At 40.5% G+C, this 20,548-nt stretch overlaps 1 protein-coding gene across 2 annotated transcripts in view; it reads left to right on the top strand.

The window, feature by feature from the left end:
* The window catches only part of trrap (transformation/transcription domain-associated protein), a 72,169-nt gene that overhangs the window by 30,055 nt on the left and 21,566 nt on the right, over nt 1-20,548 (top strand). For both annotated transcript variants that reach the window (XM_026350844.1, XM_026350843.1), the window contains 20 exons: nt 580-690; nt 1,479-1,625; nt 3,356-3,569; nt 3,826-3,954; nt 4,811-4,960; nt 6,231-6,430; nt 6,881-7,002; nt 8,378-8,591; nt 8,802-8,981; nt 9,202-9,348; nt 9,758-9,877; nt 11,196-11,483; nt 12,017-12,154; nt 12,353-12,465; nt 13,074-13,209; nt 15,671-15,862; nt 17,871-18,066; nt 18,796-18,914; nt 19,028-19,174; nt 20,207-20,307. In XM_026350844.1, coding sequence (XP_026206629.1) covers nt 580-690; nt 1,479-1,625; nt 3,356-3,569; nt 3,826-3,954; nt 4,811-4,960; nt 6,231-6,430; nt 6,881-7,002; nt 8,378-8,591; nt 8,802-8,981; nt 9,202-9,348; nt 9,758-9,877; nt 11,196-11,483; nt 12,017-12,154; nt 12,353-12,465; nt 13,074-13,209; nt 15,671-15,862; nt 17,871-18,066; nt 18,796-18,914; nt 19,028-19,174; nt 20,207-20,307 — 3,164 coding nt within the window. The remainder of the gene's footprint in view (nt 1-579; nt 691-1,478; nt 1,626-3,355; nt 3,570-3,825; nt 3,955-4,810; nt 4,961-6,230; nt 6,431-6,880; nt 7,003-8,377; nt 8,592-8,801; nt 8,982-9,201; nt 9,349-9,757; nt 9,878-11,195; nt 11,484-12,016; nt 12,155-12,352; nt 12,466-13,073; nt 13,210-15,670; nt 15,863-17,870; nt 18,067-18,795; nt 18,915-19,027; nt 19,175-20,206; nt 20,308-20,548) is intronic.

Here is a 20,548-nt window from a genome sequence, read left to right as displayed (position 1 = left end):
GTTTGATTATCAATATGGTCAGATATTGATCATATTTTAATGTGAATTAATATCTGACACATATTAAGTAGGAGCTAAAGGATTTAACGAATTAGTGCTTCTATATCAACACTGATGTTTTAATGTATCACTAAATACTACCTACCTGCATAATACGTCTTGCAAAGCATCTCAAATCATACACTGTGCATTTTAATAGGGGTGTTTTGTGTTAAATGGATTAAAATGTGTTCAAGATCACTAATAATACAACCACAAGTCTTCGCAGTGTTACTCAGTGTCATTTTCAGCTTATTTTATGTAACTGCAAAAGGTAACTGCAGCATTTGTTTTAGCAGAAGCTAAGGAAATGTTAATTATGCATTTCACTGTCAGCAATGCATGCAGAAACCTGACTTTGTGCATTCTCTTTGATATTCCTTTCTAACTAATGATACATTGCTGTCAGAATTTTAATGTTTAGTCTTTCAGTTTCCAGACACTGAATGTTTAAATAGTTTCTATTTATAGGCTTTCATTCCCAGTATTCAAATATGATCTGACATATTAATTATAAACTATGTCTATATGTGTTTCTAGGTATTTGGCCGCAGCCAGTCAATGCCAGGCACAGAGACCATGCTCACCAAGCCTGTTGAGAAACAACATACAGACACCGTGGTCAACTTTCTCATCAGAATTGCATGCCAGGTAAGACCAGACATAACATACACATGCACTAGCTACAGTTCTGCCAGCCATAGTGCCTGCCAGGTAGGACACTATTATTCCAGCCCCTCAGTGGTGAAGGTAGGACACACCTGGTGGCTGTCCTAAACACATCCCTACACTCTCACACAAGCGCAAACACACACAGTCATTTCTATCTCCTCGCACATCTGTCCCTTGGTCTAGAGACAGTGATGACCTTGGCTATAAGCCTGAAATAGACAGAGATTTCTCTCACCTTGACTTTTCCTACTTTCTTTTTGGGGCCAAGCTCCATTCTCACTGTTCATCCAACCATCTCTGTTGAATATAACCTTCCCTAAAACCGCTAGGGATCACTGACTGCTCACAGGCTGGTCTGTAAAAACATAATCCTTTCTTACCACTTCACTCCATCTAAATTGTGCGTTATGATACTAAATAGATTGCTGTAGAGAAGTTGTATCTTTTTCTCTGGCCCCAGGGATTAACATCATCCAAGTAACAACACACATAGAGCAGATAGAGATTCATTGTGCTATTCAAGGAAGCTTCTGCAGGCTGGATGCTCATCATGAGGCCTGATTGAAGTATTTATTCCAGGCTATGCTAGTGTTGAACTCTAGTGCATGGATAAAAATAAATATACAATACAAATACAAACAATATACTGGTGATGATCCTTGTCTTTCCTTTGCCAGGACATCATTGTAATATTAAAGAAAACCTATTGTCATTGATGATAATAATAATAATAATAATGGCAACCTTCCTCCCCCTTTCCTGTCTAGGTGAATGACAGCACCAGTGTGGCTGGGTCTCCAGGAGAGCTGCTGTCCCGTCGTTGTGTTAGCCTGATGAAGACTGCCCTCAGGCCTGACATGTGGCCTCGCGCTGAGCTCAAGCTCCAGTGGTTTGACAAGCTTCTTATGACAGTGGTAAGGTGGCATATTTCTTCAGAATGACTCAGTCATTATTTACCTTATTAGACTAACTTTATTTTTTATATAGCCACATTAATACCAGTATTGTTGACATTTTTAGCCCTAAGCCCATCAGTCTTTACTGATGCACTTAATTTCCCAGAGATCACGTCAGTCGATGTCTACTGCTGTATTTCTGTGCAGTAGTAGTCTGGTAAATAGCAGTATTTATTTATGTGAACTTCACACATGATTTTAAATTATTAGTTCAGGTTTTAGGAAGACATTCTGTATTTGAATAAAAATGTTCAGACTTGTTGTTGCAGCTCCAAGCCATGAATGGCAAACTGTAAAGGATAACTAATGTGTCACTGCTGTTCACCTCCTGAAAGACTGTAGAAGTTCTGCTGTCTCTGCTTAAGCTCTGTCTTAGTGTTTGCTCTAATGCCTCAGAGTCCTTTGTCTGTTATCAGTAATACATGAAGTTAGGCGCCAACTGCCATAATGACAAAATAATGACAGTGAAGAGATAACGGGAGTCTATCCGGGTTGGCCTGTGCCTTCTTTTTGAACTCTCTCCTCTCTTAAACTCCTCATCCTTGCTGTCTGTATCACCCTGTGCCTCTCTGCATCTCCTTTTGCATTTCCCTCTGTCTCAGACCACATCACATATATAATTTTTTCTTCCACCGCTTTATCATGGCCTCTCTTTCTCTTTGTATGTGTTGCTCCGCGCCTTCTCTGCTCATCTCTCTGGTCGGTTTCAGCGGCACTGTTCAGACAAGGTTATCGCCATGCACCAGCAGTTGTCACGTACTTTCCTTGTTCTCTTCTGGGGATCACTGCATCAGCTGTACCTTCTTCGACTCCACACACACACCCAAAACTGAACTGCCCTTCCAGATCCCATGGGAATGGTCTGACAGACAAGGCTTTCTGTAGGTCTTATGCAGATTCACATACGTGAGCCCTTCTCTTGGGAGCATGCTTTACCTGCCCAGACATCTTAAGCAGTGCTCTAAATCGGATTACCTTTTATTCATCTCACTGTACTGTCATGGCTGTGATTAAGAGTCAGAAAAACTGGTGTGAGTAGGCAATGAGGCATGAGGGGAGGAAAGAAGACGCACAGACAAAACGTGCACCAATCATGCGCCCATGTACATACAAGCATTTGCCCTATCTGCATGACTCCAGAGACGAGGTCCCATTCTGGTTATACAGTGCAAAATCAATACCACCCTAATATCTAACAGGATTCTTATCACAAGAGTCACCTTGTTCATTAGCGAAACTCAGTGCAACGGAGCTGTCCTAGATTATCTCTTGGCCTTGCCTTTGTTGTAAACCTCAATTGCAATTTAGACAAAATTAGGACCTGATGTTTCCCATTGATCTTTGCTTTAGCAGTGATCACATTGCCTTGGTTCTTTTGTGTGAAAAATGCTTCTTTGTTTAGGATATCCTTTTGAGATTTCTGGAATTTATACAGAACTCTCAAATCTCAATAAAAAAATTATTAATGCATGTTCTGTTAAATGTGCAATGTGGTTCATTTTGCCTTGTTTTACAGATTTTAACACTTTTATTCAGATATTAAATTTGTCTAAATTACAACAGTGAGAGGCTAAGATGACAATCTGCGACACATGTGGCACTAAACCACGTATAATTCCTGTGTTAGAAATTCTTTACATTTTTGAAGCAAAAATAAAAATTAATTGTCCTACTCCTCCCCCCTTCAGGAGCAGCCAGCACAGGCTAACATTTCTAACATCTGCACTGGACTGGAGATTCTCTGCTTCCTGCTGACAGTCCTGCAGTCCCCAGCCATCCTGGCCCACTTTAAGCCCCTCCAGCGAGGCATTGCAGCGTGCATGACCTGCGGCAACACCAAAGTCCTGCGGGCTGTTCACTCTCTCCTTTCTCGCCTCATGAGCATCTTTCCTACGGAACCTAGTAAGTTGCTATTGCCTAATGCATAAATTCTGACTAGCTGTACATAACTCAGAAAGTAATTTCTAAAAAACATCCCACTCTGTTCTCATCAATCACATATTATGCATTTTAATGCTGGATTCATTGCCAAAGATATTAGACCATGTTCTGATAGGATGATTGATTTTTAGATTCTTAAGTCTGTGTTGCCATGATGTGTTAAAAGTACTAATTTAAAGTTAAAGCTGATAATTGTTTAAAATGTTTCTTTCTCTAGGCACATCAACTGTGGCATCTAAATACGAGGAGCTAGAGTGTCTGTATGCTGCTGTGGGCAAGGTCATCTATGAGGGACTTACCAACTATGAAAAAGCCACAAGCAATACAAACCCCACACAGCTTTTTGGTAAGATGCTCACCTCCTCAGCTCTCCCTTTTTTTCCCTATAAATTCCATTTTACCCCCTTGTACTCCATTTCACTCACTTTGTTGCCTGTTTTTTTTATTTTTTTTTATTTCACACTCCCACACTTTTCCTACAAAACCATGCTACCTTTCAGTTACTTTGAGCAATTAAGTCAGCGAGTGGGTCGTTAAAATGCAAGCTGACGGGCTCTGCTGGTCAGGCTAACATCTGGTCTGTTTAAATGGAGGCCACAGTCCAGCAGTTTAGTAAAGGTTGACTTGGGGAATGATTGCTGCTTTCGACCATCCTCCCTTTACAAACATTACTGTTATCCACCCAGATGTCAGTGAGTATTTAGGGAAAAAAAAAAAGCTTACAGTAAAGCTTGTTTTTTTTTTTTTTTTTACTTCCAAGTAAAGACGTTTTCCACTTTTCCCTTAAGGTGACAGATGGCTACTAGAGAGTAGTCTGAAGCTAATGCTATTTGATATGGTTTCCCAAAATGGCAGTTGTGGTCAATAAAAAGCTTTTGGTATCATGCTGTCGAAAAGAGGTAGTGCTGATGTGATGCATCCACCTGGCTGGGGGGGTTGACATTTTAACATTAGTCTCCCCTCCAGGGAGCAACAACAGAGAGTGACATTACTCATACCTATCACTAGATCTGTGACAATGTGGAACTTAGATTCCTCAAAAAAAGTCACGTCCTTGTCAAGCTGTGTGAATGAACACCAGCTGGCTACAGGTGTATGTCTGTCACCTTTCCCCGGAGAGGTTGAGGTCCTTGTCAGATTATTGTCTTTCCCATATTTTTCCCCTCTTCATCCACCTCCTCTCACCTTAATTTGTCTTGCAGGAACACTGATGATACTGAAGTCAGCCTGCAGTTACAATGCCAGCTACATCGACCGTCTCATCTCAGTGTTTATGCGCTCACTACAGAAGATGGTGCGGGAACACTTGAGCCCCCAACAGGCCAACCCAGGGGTCACCGAAACCAGTACTGGTACGTGGTCATGAATTCAGTGGAACCAAGCACAGCCACAACAGATACACAATATAACGGCGTGTTTTCCAGTATCATTCTTTGCGTGGCTCAGTTATTTAACCCTGTTGTTGGGTTCACACCTGAGTCATCACTAGATCTCAGAGCCATGAGACGTCACCCATTGTTTCTGTTGAACTTATTCTCAGTGCTGAGTTACAGCTGGCTGACATTATAAAAAAAAATAGTGTGTGTACTTTCCCCAACCCCGATACAACAAGGGGTTGACTGTGAAGCAAGTCAGCTGCACACAACACACGCACACATACACTGACCTTCCTCAGACTCAGAGCTCAGATATCCCATGTAGCTTAGCAGTGCCTGGCTCCATACAAAGACCCTATCAAAGGTTCGATATCAGTGGCCGTAGCTATGTTCTCAATAGCTGTAGTGGTCAGGGGAGATCCACTCCACAGATAATACGGTTTCACAGGGAATGTTCCTCAGCTCTGGTTCCCAGCCTGTATTGTCTCTAAGTCTCTCCGGATAAAGCAAACAGATGGTCACCTTGTGCTGCATTGCTGTGAGTTTAAAAGGAGTAGACACTGTTTGACGTAGAACCTCTTGGCAACTTGACTTGTATGTCTGTCATCAAAGAGTTTTACAAGTTTAAGTGTTGCTCCTTAAGTGCTTTAGATTGTTTGGCTTTATTAGGATTATTAAAAAAATGTATCAAGATTTTTGTCTTCACCTTTTTCTCTGAGCTTGTCTCCAGCTTGTCGGGTTGTACATAATTCGTATTTTGCCTTTTCAGACTGGAGGTAATGGCTGTAAGATGCTATCAGTGCCTTAAATGGGCCTCTAATGACTGTATTGGGGAAACAGACATTTACCCTTCACTAGGAGCTGTTATAGTAACTAAGACCAAGGGCTACCTGGGAAAGAATGCCTTTGCCTCTAAAGATTGTTTCTGTCTCACAAATCTAATAAGCTACGTTTGTGTTTTTGCTCCTATCATTATTTAACAAGTAGATGAGCACACGACTCACAAAGCTAATGTTTAAATTTGTGATGTGAGTATAAGTGTGGACAAGCCTGGCCAGCTCATCTCTAAAGAAAATGGGACATTAAGTGAAACCTTTCTTTATTTATACCAGAAAATTCTACATCAATCTACAAATGTCAACAAACATTTCTCATCACTATTCATCCCAAAATGCTTTTGTTGTGATTGCTCTGGTAGCTAGTTTCTCAGCCCTGCTTCTATTTATTGACCTCTCTGCTCTCTTAGTGACTAGTGAGCTGGTAATGCTGAGTCTTGATCTGGTGAAGACCCGACTGTCCGTCATGATCATGGAAATGAGAAAGAACTTCATCCAAGTCATCCTCACCTCACTGATTGAGAAGTCACCTGATCCCAAAATCCTCCGTGCTGTCGTCAAAATCGTTGAAGAGTGGGTGAAAAACAATTCTCCGATGGCTGCCAATCAGGTAAAAAGGCTTCTTGTAGTGAATCTAACAACTCAGAATGTCATATATGTGTTATAATATCATTTCATTCAAATGTAATGGGTGCCAACAAATAGAAGAACGTAATTCAGTAGGTCATTGCTATATTCCTTTGATAATAGTGGCTGTAGACCAGAGAACTGAATGAGTGATGTACATTTAAAAAAGTGTGTAACCTTTTAGAAAAACAAACAAAGCACATTCTCTAAACTTCAGGTCGTCAGGTTAACATTAGCATAATGTATTTATTTATTTTTTTTAAGCTATAGATAAAGAGAAAGTTAAAGGGCTGAGGTGGACAGAGAGATACATTCACAAGAAGAAAAAATCATTAGTTTATTTTGTCACCTCTTTAATTTTCATATGTTTAATATCTTAACATCGTTCCCTTGTATGGCTTTTTTTTCCAACCAACATTTATCTTCTTTTCAGATGCCTAACCTACGTGAGAAGTCCATCTTACTCGTGAAGATGATGACCTACATAGAGAAGCGTTTCCCCGATGAACTTGAGTTAAACGCCCAGTTCCTGGACCTCGTTAATTACGTCTACAGGTAATTACCTCCATTCATCACATGGCCAAATGGCCGTGCCACTGATGCCATGCCGCCCTTGGCATCTATCTTAACTGGCGGGATGAAGGTCGTGAGGTTCAGGAGGGGAATGTCGCAAGAAGTTGGAGATGAGGTGCAGGCTGATAGAGAAAAATATACCATGAACCCTAGAATAGTTTGTGGTACCTGTAAGCATGAAAATCATTTTAAAAAAACTTTAGCTGTAGATAGAAGGGTGCTGGAGAGGAGGAGGGTCAGAATCGGAAAGTTAGCTGGTAGTGAGGAAGGTAGATAAAGTGTTAGTCTTTTACAGGGCCACAGTTGAGTCAGGACTCAGCCAACTCGTGATAGGACACCCAGCATGTCGGGGCCAGAGGGGAGACACTGTCCTACTGCCCACTGTTCATTAAATGATGGCCCCCTTTGTCTTTCTGTCTTACACACATACACGTACACATTTAATCAGCCAAATGTACTCTGTATCCCCCCACCCCATCTGCTCTTCATGCCAAAAGGTTTAAAATGAACAATAAAGCCATGATGGACAGCAAGTAATTATAATGGAATGATAAACCAGCTGTGCCAGAACAATGTGTGATTAAGAGAACAGTGCAAGTAGGGCCAGTGTGCAGCGGTAGTAGCTTTGTCTTTGTTGTTGCTTTTATCCCACCTTCCCTCTCTCCTTCTGTTATATGAATCTTGCCCATGAGGCATATTCAGACCAACTGGATGATGTAAAAATAATGACATTTACTATTTAAATTTCTTATGCATGGTTTTTAGGGCTTTACTACCACACCAGACTCCAGATCAGATGTATTTAATTTTAGCCAGTATTCAACGTTAACTCCCACCTACTCACATTTGAGTGATCCTCTGCATGGAAGTAACATGGCTGTTTAACACATGCACTTTTGTTTCAAAGTTGTTGTCAGTGCCTTTACTTTTTTTTACACATTTGTTATTTGAATCCTACCTGGATGCTGTATTCGAAACCAGAAAAGTGGAGCTGTTGGTACTTATTATACTCAGTGTTGTTAGGATTGTTTTCCAATTTCTTCTGTTGTTTTTCTTATGACAGTGATTGACATTTTAATAAATGATCAAATTAATTGAGGTAGAATAAGTAAACCTAAATCTAAATGCCTACAATCTTAGATGACCTTAGATGGTCCAAGAGCACCACAGATGCCAAATTAGCTGACTCTAGCATCATTGCCTTGACTGTGTTTATTAAGAGCAGATGTTGAAAGTGCATTAAATCTTTTATCATCCACAAAATGCCTGTATTCTACTTTCATGAATCATAGAAGTAAAATGAGTAAGAGCCTGCAAGCAATCCCCGTCAAATGTTTTTGTCCATCACATTATTCAGAGACGAGAGCCTTTCTGGAAGTGACATCACTTCGAAGCTGGAGCCAGCATTCCTCTCGGGGCTTCGGTGCACTCAACCACTGATCAGAGCCAAGTTCTTTGAGGTGTTTGACGGCTCCATGAAGCGCCGTGTCTATGAGAGGTTGCTCTACATCTGCTGTTCTCAGAACTGGGAAGCCATGGGCAGCCACTTCTGGATCAAACAGTGCATAGAGGTAAACGGAGGACTGCTGCAGATCTTTGAGTAGGCTTTAGGAACCTTTTATCCAGCATTAAAAAGAGAATGTGCTGTTGAGTTATAGAACAGCTTTCTATGAAGCTTCTGCTTGCCTCTTGTCTTATCATACCCATCATGTGTCATTTACTGACACTGATCTTCTGTTTTGCGTTTTGCACCCATTGGTGTCTGTGTATGTGCTTTTTAGCTGCTTCTGGCGGTGTGTGAACGAAACACCATCATCGGCACCAGCTGCCAGGGATCCATGCTGCCGTCTATCACTAACGTCATCAACCTGGCTGACAGCCATGACCGTGCCGCCTTCGCCATGGCAACACACATCAAGCAGGAGCCGCGTGAGAGGGAGAACAGCGAGACCAAGGAGGAGGTGGGACACACAAACATACCACAATGAGTCAAGAGACATGTTCTCTCACATAAATCAACATGTTATCCAATTAAGAGTGTGTTTCATACTGTCGTTCTGAGAAAAGATTAAAGCCTCACCCATTACCTAGAAGCTGTTGTTGGCTAATGTCATATAATGCCCTAAATGTCAAAGCTCTTCCAAAAGATGATGTTTTCCTCTCTTCTCTTGAACCTGGCAGGATGTGGAGATAGACATTGAGTTAGCACCCGGTGACCAGTCTGCTATCCCCAAGACTAAGGAACAGTCTGAAAGAGACTCAGGCAACCAATTACACATGCTTACTAACCGCCATGACAAGTTCCTTGACTCACTACGGGAAGTCAAGGTAAGATTGGGCGATCTGGAGAGAGCATTTACTCTTAAGTTCAGAGTGTGATAAAGATTTAACAAACTAGATTTTTGCAAAGCTGGTACAAGTAATCTGACTAACCATTATAATATAAAAAGGATATAAAGAATTTTTAATATGACCCTGATTGCTCAGTTGCAATACAAAAGATGACAGTGTCTGATCTTCTTTTAATTTTTAAAGCATTTATATGGTCCAGAGTACTACTGATTTTTATTTTTTAGCTATGAAATCAAGAGCCGATTTTGAGCTGGAATATTAGTTGAATGCAATTAACTACCCACTGGGATAGTAAATCAGCGGTACTCTTGAATTACAAGACCGCACATTTAGAAACACTGCTTTGCTTAGTCATCAACTGTTATTTTTCCTGTTCTGTGTTTAGACGGGGGCTCTTCTGAATGCCCTGGTCCAGCTCTGTCACATCTCCACACCGCTGGCTGAAAGGACTTGGGTTCAGCTCTTCCCTCGCCTCTGGAAGATTCTCTCTGACAGGCAGCAGCATGTGAGTGTAATTTAATGACATCTTGTAGTTAAACCTGGAGCTCTAAGTAACTTCATTTGTATATACAGTATGTGTTAATCTTACTATACAATAGCTTAGAGAGGTCTGCCACTGGTTGATATGTGATGTCCAAGTCACCATATTTTAACTAGCACAAGAATCCAACTTTGCTGGGAAATATGTGCTTTTACATGTCAAGCACTGACACAATATTTCTTATTAAAATGACAAAGCTTGCATACTGTATGACTGTTCTTGTTACTTCTTAAAATTCTGAAATGTCCTTTAGTAGAAAAATCCCTCCCTATTCTATCCTCTCCTTTTTCTGTATCTTATCAATGACGTTAGCAGGCAGACAGTATCTCTGACCTTGACCATTCCATTTCTTTCTCAAAACGTGCTATTCCACGTAATGAGAACAGATTCATTTATGCTAAATATGGAAATGAGAAAGCTGAGGGAGGAAAGCTGTAATGAGTTTAACGAAGCAGAATCGTTGAAAGGCCTTGATTTGAAGTGATTGAGCTCTTAAACATCTGAAAGATGCAGTCAATAGGAAGATGACTTCAAAATTATTATATTTTCTTGCAGTGACAGGCATGAAGTCACAAATATGTCACATCTTTATTCTGATGCCTCAGCTCTACATGCCATGCCACCATTACAGCATTCCATCTATTAATGGTGAAAATGGAGTGATTACTGGTGATCAGGCTTCATATCTCTGGACAGATTATTACATGGGAATATACAAAACCACTTTCTTCAAAGGAACATATTTGATGACATATTGGCCTTCTAATTAAAAGGACCATCAAGGCATTAATTACTTTGTGCTGTCAACGGGCAGCGAATATTATCTTCATTACCAATACATGATTTATTTCTGAGTGTGTGTCAGTCATGATTATGGGAGTACTAACCCCATGATCACTCTCAAAGTTGATTCCGTCCAAATGTGGATGTACTGTGACTCTAATGACATAGTGTGGCCCCATGGTGAATGGTTGTATTAATTGACAGTAAAGCAGAAAGCTAAGTAGGGGTTAAAATGGACAAAACTGTTAAATAGTAATCTTTTCCTGGAATAAAAATGTATGGATATAAAACTCCAACATGACAAATCTGTCATGCTGGAGTAGCCAAGTAGTTTTACTTTACCTCTCTTGTCTTGTTTCTTAACACGTTCTCTTTTACTGGAAAAAGGGCATTGTGTTGCATGTATGGGATGCAACACAATGCCTTTATCAATATGCTATATGAGGATGCTGCTGCTTAAGTGAAACTGGGTAGTTGATGAGCTCTCTCTCCTCTCCAGGCTTTGTCAGGAGAAATGAGTCCTTTCCTGTGCAGTGGCAGCCACCAGGCCCAGAGGGACTGCCAGCCTAGTGCCCTAAACTGCTTTGTGGAGGCCATGTCCCAGTGTGTGCCTCCTATTCCCATCCGCCCTTGTGTGCTGAAGTACCTGGGCAAGACACACAACCTCTGGCTACGCTCCACTCTAATGCTGGAGCAGCAGGCCTTTGAAAAGGGCCTCAGCCTACACAGCAAACCCAAGCAGAGCACCGAGTTTTACGAGCAGGAGAGCATCACACCACCTCAGCAGGTAGTGCATTTAGATTTAAATTAGACTTGAGCAGATTTTTTTTTGTGTGTGTGTGAGACCAATTACATACATTTTTATGTTTGAGGTAGTATGTGTGTCCTTAAGATTACTTTTTTAATATTGATTCAGAATCTGTTATATTTACTGGTGCAACTTAGGTGCACTGATTACAGTGTTTTTGTGTTGGTGTGAGTTACTTCACACCAGCTTGGTGGTGGGTGAAACTAGTGTGCTACATTTAACTGAAGAAAAACACACATTTAGTTCTGTGAAAAAGATTATTTTTCTGATATGAGAGTTGATTATTTTACTAGTTTAAAGTATTGCTGTGCTTTTTGTTTATTCCTCTCTTTCACTGACACTAATTTTTCATGTGTCTGTTACAGTCTTATATACAAGAGGCCAAATCTGCCTTTTATCCAGTTTGAAGTAGACTCATTAGCAAAGCTGCTCTCATTCAATTTACAGTTTGATCACTTCACATATTCCAATTTGTTCCGCTGACATACACATTTTGATGTGCTGCTTTAAAGGAGATTTGGGACTCTTTAGCGGAGCTCTATTCACTGCTTCAAGAGGAGGACATGTGGGCTGGCCTCTGGCAGAAGAGATGCAAGTTTCCTGAGACTGCCACAGCCATTGCCTATGAGCAGCATGGCTTCTTTGAACAGGTAAGAAACCATGGACTACTATGTAAGATCTTGCTTAGTATAAACTCAGTTTCCAATTTCTTAGTTCACTACTAATACTTTGTCCAAGTTGTATATTAATATTAATATTGCAGGTAGATGCATTAAGCAGGCATTTTGCATAGATGATAATTTATCAGCCTAAAGACATCTTTACTAAAAATAAACATGTCTGTTCAGGCCCAGGAAAGCTACGAGAAGGCAATGGAGAAGGCTAGAAAAGAGCATGAGAGGAACAACGTGTCCCCAGCCATTTTCCCTGAGTATCAGCTGTGGGAGGACCACTGGATACGGTAAGATCTCTGCAGTAGAAAAGATGCGGTTATCACAGAGTCTGTCTCCCAGATCAAGAGAGCCAGCAAAACACAAAGCTGTAGTAGATTGTTTCTTTTTCCATGTACGCCTAGTTGGTAATTCATTAGGCAGACCTGGCTAAAATTAATAAACAGTCTAACACAACAGTCCTGGTATAAAGCCTCCTTAAATCATAATCTCAAATCATTATACACTACAAAGTATAATTGATTAAAAGTTCTGCAGTACACTCACTACATAAGTTAAACCATCATAAGTCACTGTTGTCCAAGACGAATCTCAAAGAGATCATGACGGCCTCATCCGTGAGCCTCACTTTCAACTTGTGTCGTCAGTGCAGACGCAAAACTCTACACCAGTTTTTACATTGTGTAAATAGAGCAGTTATGATGATAAAGTAGTTTTCTAGATTAAAACCAGTGAATTTCCAGCCACGCAAACCTCCCACTGTAGCAGCGCCAAATTATATGCTGTGACAAGTAAACAAAAAGCAACAGCTAATGGATCCTTGTTTAGCACAGCTGTATATTTACATGCACACATTAATGTTGCTCAACGTTTTCATCCCCCTCGTGTTTATATCCAGATGTTCAAAGGAGTTGAACCAGTGGGAACCGCTGACCGAATATGGCCAATCTAAAGGCCACTCAAACCCTTATCTCGTGCTCGAGTGTGCCTGGAGGGTTTCCAATTGGGCTGCAATGAAGGAGGCTCTGGTTCAGGTGAGCAATGCACAGCCACGTAAGAATGAATTTACACACTCACAGGCCATTTTATTAGGTACACCTATAAAATCCAATACAACAGCTCTGCCATAAATTTAAAAGTTACAATATTTTTTAAATTTATGGAAATAGGGTGACCTAAACATTAGAAACACCCCTTAATGTAATGCACCCTAGTATGATATCACTTCCTGATGGGGCCTAAATAAAATACAGCTTTTCTGACAGTTTTTGACAAAAACAGAGCAGGGAACAGACAATGTGGAGCCTCTAGGCTTAAACCCACTAAACCAGAGCCTGGACACTACATTTTTCATTTTATTTCTGTTTTCCAGCACAGTGCTGTATATTAAGCTCGGGCCTCGTGCCAGCGTGAAGTATAGTAATTTGATATTGTTACCGTCCAGCTCTTCACAACCGCTCACCCCTTGCAAGAATGAAAGAGAGGGCCGTAAAGCTGTGTTAATGCAGTTCAGCTGTTTGGTCTGTTAATTTATTAGCCTCCTTTTTCCCAAAACAAACTCTAGACAGGTGGCGAGCGTATGATAATACCCGACATATAACAAATACTGCTGCTTTGCTCTTTCAAGGAGCCTTGGAACCAATCCATTGAGCCGTCTCCTCCTAAGGTGACACCTAATTAAATTGTTTGGATGGCGGCCCCCACTTCACTATATCCACTCCTCCTTATTTCAGTCCTTCCTTCCTCTGTGTACTCATTTCTCTTTCTTTTGTCTCCTCATTCTCTAACTCCTCTTCTGTATTGTCTTCTTTTTGTTATTACGACTCTCTCTGAATCCACCTCTATTTCTTCATCCTTTGTTCCACAGCTCCAGCTTTACCAGCTAATATTTATGACAACTGTTTGTGTTTGTGTGTATGTTTGTGTGTGTTTGTGTGTGTGTGTGTGTGTGTGTGTGTGTGTGTGTGTGTGTGTGTGTGTGTGTGTGTGTGTGTGTGTGTGTGTGTGTGTGTGTGTGAATAATTACCCTTGCTGCTGCTGCAGGGTGATTTGTTTTACCGTGGTAGAGAGGAGCACAGCTTTCAGTTGCCTCCCTGCCTACCACTCACCAGCTCAGAGGTGAAGTGCAAATGTCCCCGCTTTCAATTAAAGCTGGCTCTTGATAAGGGCAGCCCTGTCTTCAGGATATTCATCAAGTGTCACCCCTGATAAGTTTGCGTCGACCGATCACTGTATTTTTCTCCAAACATCTTAAGAGTTTACACATATACACACTTATTCTTTTCCAATCACCTGCACTTTCACTTTTCCCTTTTTTTGTCCTTCTCTCATTCTGCCTTTGTCTCACTCACTTAAAAACATAATAGCAAACCCCAGGTTTGACGTATTGGGCTCCTAAGGGCTATTGTTTGTTTAGTGTTAATGCACTCAGAGTTTTAATCAATAGTCGGTCCTTTTCTCTCCTCTGCCCCTGTGTCATACTCGTCAGGCTGTTTAGTCATTAGTACAAAAGTCCTGCTGAAACCATTCAGAAAATGAATAGCAAACAGTATTGTTGTGTATTTGTCCATGTGCTAAATTATGCAAGGAAAGTGTCATAGGGCCTTTCCCCTTGGATGTTTTCATTTAATTAAAACTTTCACACACAATGCTGTGAAGAGAGTACGCTATTCCGCTTGACATCACAGGGACAAACGCAGAGAACAACAGCACACCACTTACACCAACTGTGTATCAACATCTAGAGAATGTCACCAACAAGTTTATTGTTCTTGGCTGCAATTAACAAGTACTGCCTGTCAGTGAGTCACACATCAGTTCCAGCCAGCTGTTTCTCCTAATTTATGAATTGTGTACATAATCACACTGGTTAACTTACAAAATTAAGAAGGACTCAACAGGCAGTGCAGTGTAGTATTTTGATATTTTTTTTTAGGTCAGTCAACCTTAACATGGATTGATATAGTTGGGATACTTAAATAAAAACTGTATTATTGTAGATATTTGTTGAGGCAGCCTTTTCAATGCTGCAATTTAATCCTGTGGTGCTACCAGTATTGACTGTACAAAAAACCTGCTGCATTAAAGCACACAGCATAAAAGGCAAGATGAAGCTGTTTTCCTTTGCTGAGACAAGTAAAGCTTTGGTTTTCTGTAGACGGCAGATGATAGAATAAGAAGGGGCTGATGGGGAAAAAGCAAATTACAGTTGTTCAGATGACAATAACAAAAGCAGCAGTGTTCTTGTGAAATGTCTTGATATGATGGCCAGACAGTTCTACACTCACATGTATCATACTGACAATGAGTTCATCTTATTCTTATAGTTCTACTAAGGTACACCAGTTATTTTGATAATGATGGTGAAGAATTATCCAATTAAACATTTCTACATTTCCTATATAAAGTCAGTGCTTTAAAGTGATTGATGACTTGGTTATGCTGCTATAAATTTGTTCTTAAATATATAAGTTGACTTTCTGTGTACATTTCCAGGTGGAGCTCAGCTGTCCCAAGGAGATGGCCTGGAAGGTGAACATGCACCGTGGCTACCTAGCCATTTGCCACCCAGAGGAGCAGCAACTCAACTTCATAGAGCGGCTGGTGGAGATGGCCTCCAACCTGGCCATCCGTGAGTGGAGGAGGTTGCCTCACATAGTTTCCCATGTGCACACCCCACTATTGCAGGTTAGTAAACAAAATGCTTGAAGTGATTTCCTGTTGCAAAACTCCATTAAGAGTGACGTGATGGTCAGAATGCGATGAAGATTAGTGAAGGGAAGTGATTTTATTGTGATAAGCAGTTGGGAGAGATGCATGTCGAGAGATCATCAGTGGTACTGAGACGTGTTATTGAGTGAACCGATAACGCCGTCTATCTCGCTCTCTCCTTACTCCATTTTGTAAAATTGAGATAGATGCCTTAAAAAAACGCCTTAAGCTTCTTTGATTCCACTGTGAGAGATGACAGTAGACAGGGGCAAAGATGAAAAAGGAGAAAAAAAAAGAAGGGAGACTTGGGAGAATGATGGGACACAGGGAGAAAGAGACAGAGGAGAAGAGAAGAGTTAGTTGAGAATGCCTGTAATTACTTCCCTGCCATCAGATACCATTTGATTAAATACCTGCAGTAGAATTACATTTACATGATGAATGGGACGGTCTGAATGAAGGTTAGAAATGGGCCATCAGCTGATATTAACAGATAATTGTGAAAAATATTGTATTGCCTAATTTATTTTGTTTTGGGAGATTTGATTTCAGAGTGGGGGAGGGGGTTAAGTATTGAGCATAGCTGTGATTCACTGAAATGCATCTTTTTTCAAAATGGGTATTTGAATTGGGTGACGATGTTCTTTGTTATTTTGTGTGCGTGTGTGTCTTTGGGTGTAGTTGTGTTTGCGTATGTGCAGTCCAATTATTTACTAGCTGGAGGAAAACAAGCTATTTATTCCTCTGCCCAGCCAAGCAACCTGTAGTAAATCTCCATTCCAAACTCCATATCTCACATTCACGATCCATGAGCCTTGGAGAATGAGAAGCCCAAACTAACTGCACATACAGTAGGGTTCAAATACTATTTGATTCAAGTTATCATCAAATCCCAGCTCTCAGCAGTGACTAACGATCAGTGGATTATCGCCCACACTATCGATTATCGGGGTTGGCGTTAATAATGATTGATGAGTGGTTATAATGGAATGATTGATTATATGTTCAAAAAGTGGCTTAGGGCTAATCAATGAGTCTTCTTTTCACAGAATGAGATAGAAGTCCTCGCTTATCATTTTCACATTTTCCCATCTCCTTGCCTTTTTTTCCTTTGCTGTATGTGAGCAGTTTTGCTATGGGGGTATTGTTGGAAGACATTACGATTCTTACTGCACAGTTGTTTTGGTGGCATGAAAAAATATTGCTGGGGTGAAAAATATAATGTGTTTTTGTTGTGGTTTTGTCATTGTCATTCTGCTATACGAGGATATGCTGGAAGCATCCTCTACTAATTATTCAATTACATTAGCCCAAAAGAAAATACAAATCAAATTATGTAAGATCCTGGCAATATTAGTCTTTGTCTCCCTGGAATTGTTTATAATGAGACTTAAATCAGTGACTGAGCCCCGGTGTTTTTTTTTTTTTTCTTTATGTCAGACAGTAACCATGTAGTAATAGCCCTTTCTACCTTCTACTATCTTTCATCAATTTGCTTTTACCTTATAGTCTCAGAGGAATGTTTTCATTAACAGAGCAGTCTCACAAGATAGATAGATTTCATTCTTTTATCACCTTACTTCTTATTCCTTCCATGTGTTTCCTGATCGTTGTTCAAGATTTCTTCAATTTTAAATTAATGACCAGTCAGTGATTTTTGGCAGATGGACACAGTGTGCATATTGCAGTTCAAACAAAGCAGGAATTTTGAATAGTAGCATACATTTGTTTAGATGTGTGGACAAAATATTAACAAGATTAAGTCCAGCTGGCTTTCTGTCTGGACCAAAGCTTTGAATCAGTCAAGCAGGTCTGGGAATACAAAATGTTAACTGTAAACAAAAAAGAACGCTGCCAATTCAGAACTGTCACACAGCTTGCATCTGTAAAAGTTTAGAGAAAAAGTCAAGTGAGAGTGGCAGAGTGACTTGTGTTGTTATATGAAAGATCAAGAGCAAATTTTGACATTTTCATTTGTCAACAGGCGGCACAGCAGATCATTGAGCTGCAAGAAGCAGCCCAAATTAATGCGGGGCTTCAGCCAGCTAACCTGGGTCGTAACACCAGCCTCCATGACATGAAGACTGTGGTGAAAACCTGGAGGAACCGGCTGCCTATTGTTTCTGATGACCTTTCCCACTGGAGCAGCATCTTCATGTGGCGTCAGCACCACTATCAAGGTATGACACACACTCTGACAGATGCTTGATACCAGTGATAGTGATGCATATACTGTGTGTCTGTTCACATACTTGATTTTCTGAACATGATGCATGTTTTACCATGTGCAGATACACTTTCATATTGCTGCTTAGGTTAATGCTGGTTCCAGAAAGGGGGCTTCTGTAAAAGAACACAATGTGCAGAGCCCCCTAAGGGTCTCTGTACATTTCCAAATGTCAACTTGCTAAAGTATTCTCTCACACTGCAGGACATAAAACATACACACACACACACACCTTGCTTAGTGCTCAGCTCTCTCCTGTGGTGACTTTGAAACCATTCAGAGAGGCAGCCACTGCAAAATGTGATGTCTCAAGCAACTTGAGCTCTGACTCTCACTGTGAGGTGCTGGAATAATGATAGTGCTGGTTCTGCAGCACCATGCCAATAAAATCCACTTCATTTATACACGACAGCCTTCAAACTTATGTTAAAGTGAAATGGAATTTTCTTGATGAAATTCATCGCCATGGCCCATTTAGTGTTCAATACGTTTAGTGTCCCCAGTGCCCTCCTCTGCGTTATGACAGCAGAGCTTTGAGGGAGCTAGAAGTTCATACTGCTCTAAGCAGGTGAGCTTAGAGAGCAGAGCAGATTTTTTTTTTCTTTTTTCTCTAGCTTCTTCAATACTGTCAACTGTACAAAGAGAAAAGCAATGTTGCTAACTATTGTGTCACTTTGCACAGCTATAGTAACGGCATATGAGACGAACACACAGCACGATCCCAACAACAACAACGCCATGTTAGGAGTTCATGCCTCGGCTTCTGCTATCATTCAGTATGGCAAGATAGCACGCAAACAGGTAACAACGCAGACATATTGTGCTGCTTTTGTCAGATAAACTTGAAACATCAAGTTCAATCTGTTTTTCCTCAAACTGTATGTGAAACCACATCAAACTCTTAATTTCCCCAGGGTTTGGTGAATGTGGCTCTGGACATTCTCAGTCGTATTCACACCATCCCCACAGTGCCCATTGTTGACTGTTTCCAGAAGATCAGACAACAAGTCAAATGTTATTTGCAGCTGGCTGGTGTCATGGGCAAGAATGAATGCATGCAGGTAAGTTAAAGATCCATTTCTCCTGCTCCATAACATTCTCTTTTTAAAATTTGATGAACTATTTATTTATTTAGTCTACTTAGCATTAAAAATGTATCCTTATGCAGGTACTGGACTCTTTGTTGTTTTACTTAACATTAATAATTGCCACACTTGATTAGGATAGTGAAACTGTATTAAAAATATAAAAGATACAAAAGTCATGTTCCGAATCACTAGAGGTTTTAGTATGAACTACATAAATATTTATTACTGCCTGCAGCTAAATCATGAAATCTTCTATTTTCAAAATCACTGTACTCAAAGGGAAAAATTGTTTAGCTTGTGCTATCTAATTATGTGTGATCACCACATGATAAATATATTGTACCCATGTAACACCTGCATCATAATGTAGCACAGCTGCAAGAGATTTAGTCTGTGATAATGAGTGCTCCATTTGGAAGTAGGCTAGTCTCTACTGAACAGCAACACATTTGATGAATTTAGTATGTTTTACGTACTTCGGTTGGTTTTTGTTAGCAGTAGCCAGAAGCATAATGTGCTGTTCTTTGAGTGGGAAAAGTAGTAAGAGCACGAAGTGTTGTGGGGTGTGGAGGTGACAAATTATAGTAGGGAGACTTATAAGAGAGTGTAACTCAGGAGCTTGCTCTTAAGTCTGTTGAGTACTCTGATTAATAGAACCAGTTCAGCACACCACAAGTCATTAAAAGTGCCAGTAGTCTCTCTCTCTCTCTCCCTCTCTTTCTCTTTCTCTCTCTCCTATCTCATCTCCTCTAGTTCTCTCTGTCTCTCTCTCCCGCTACACATCGTTTATCACAGCAGCACATAGGGGACACCTAATCAGACACTCACCATAATGGAAGTTTAGTTCCCTTAACACCTCTTTTCTTAGTTCTTAATGAACACAAGCAGTTTGTTTGTTTTTCACCTGTGATTATGGCCCTGTCTAAAAGAGAATATTGTGGTATCTTCTTCACTGTTGTTTTCCTTAATGAACTAAACCTCAGTTTTATCTGTTTTATTCGTTAGGGTTTAGAAGTGATAGAGTCTACTAATCTGAAGTACTTCACCAAGGAGATGACGGCTGAGTTTTACGCTCTGAAGGGGATGTTCCTGGCTCAAATCAACAAGTATGTTCACCAGTGCCTCAGCTGTTTGGGCTTTGCCTACTTTTTCAGCTTTGCACAAGCACCGTCACTTTGTAGCAAAACTTTAGATTAACTTTAACCTTTTTTTGTTTGTTTGTTTGCTTTTGTTTTTACAATATAAATCTATCCTGATAACTGTCACTGCATTTCCTTTGTTTATTGCACCATTATCCTCAAACTTTGTCAGTGGTCCCTTAACACTGCGTGGGTGTTTTATTCTGTC

The sequence above is a fragment of the Anabas testudineus genome, chromosome 19 (assembly GCF_900324465.2).
Source record: "Anabas testudineus chromosome 19, fAnaTes1.2, whole genome shotgun sequence".
NCBI classification, from domain to species: domain Eukaryota; kingdom Metazoa; phylum Chordata; class Actinopteri; order Anabantiformes; family Anabantidae; genus Anabas; species Anabas testudineus.
Note: the sequence above shows the minus strand (reverse complement) of the source record. Positions and strands in the feature narration are given on the sequence as shown.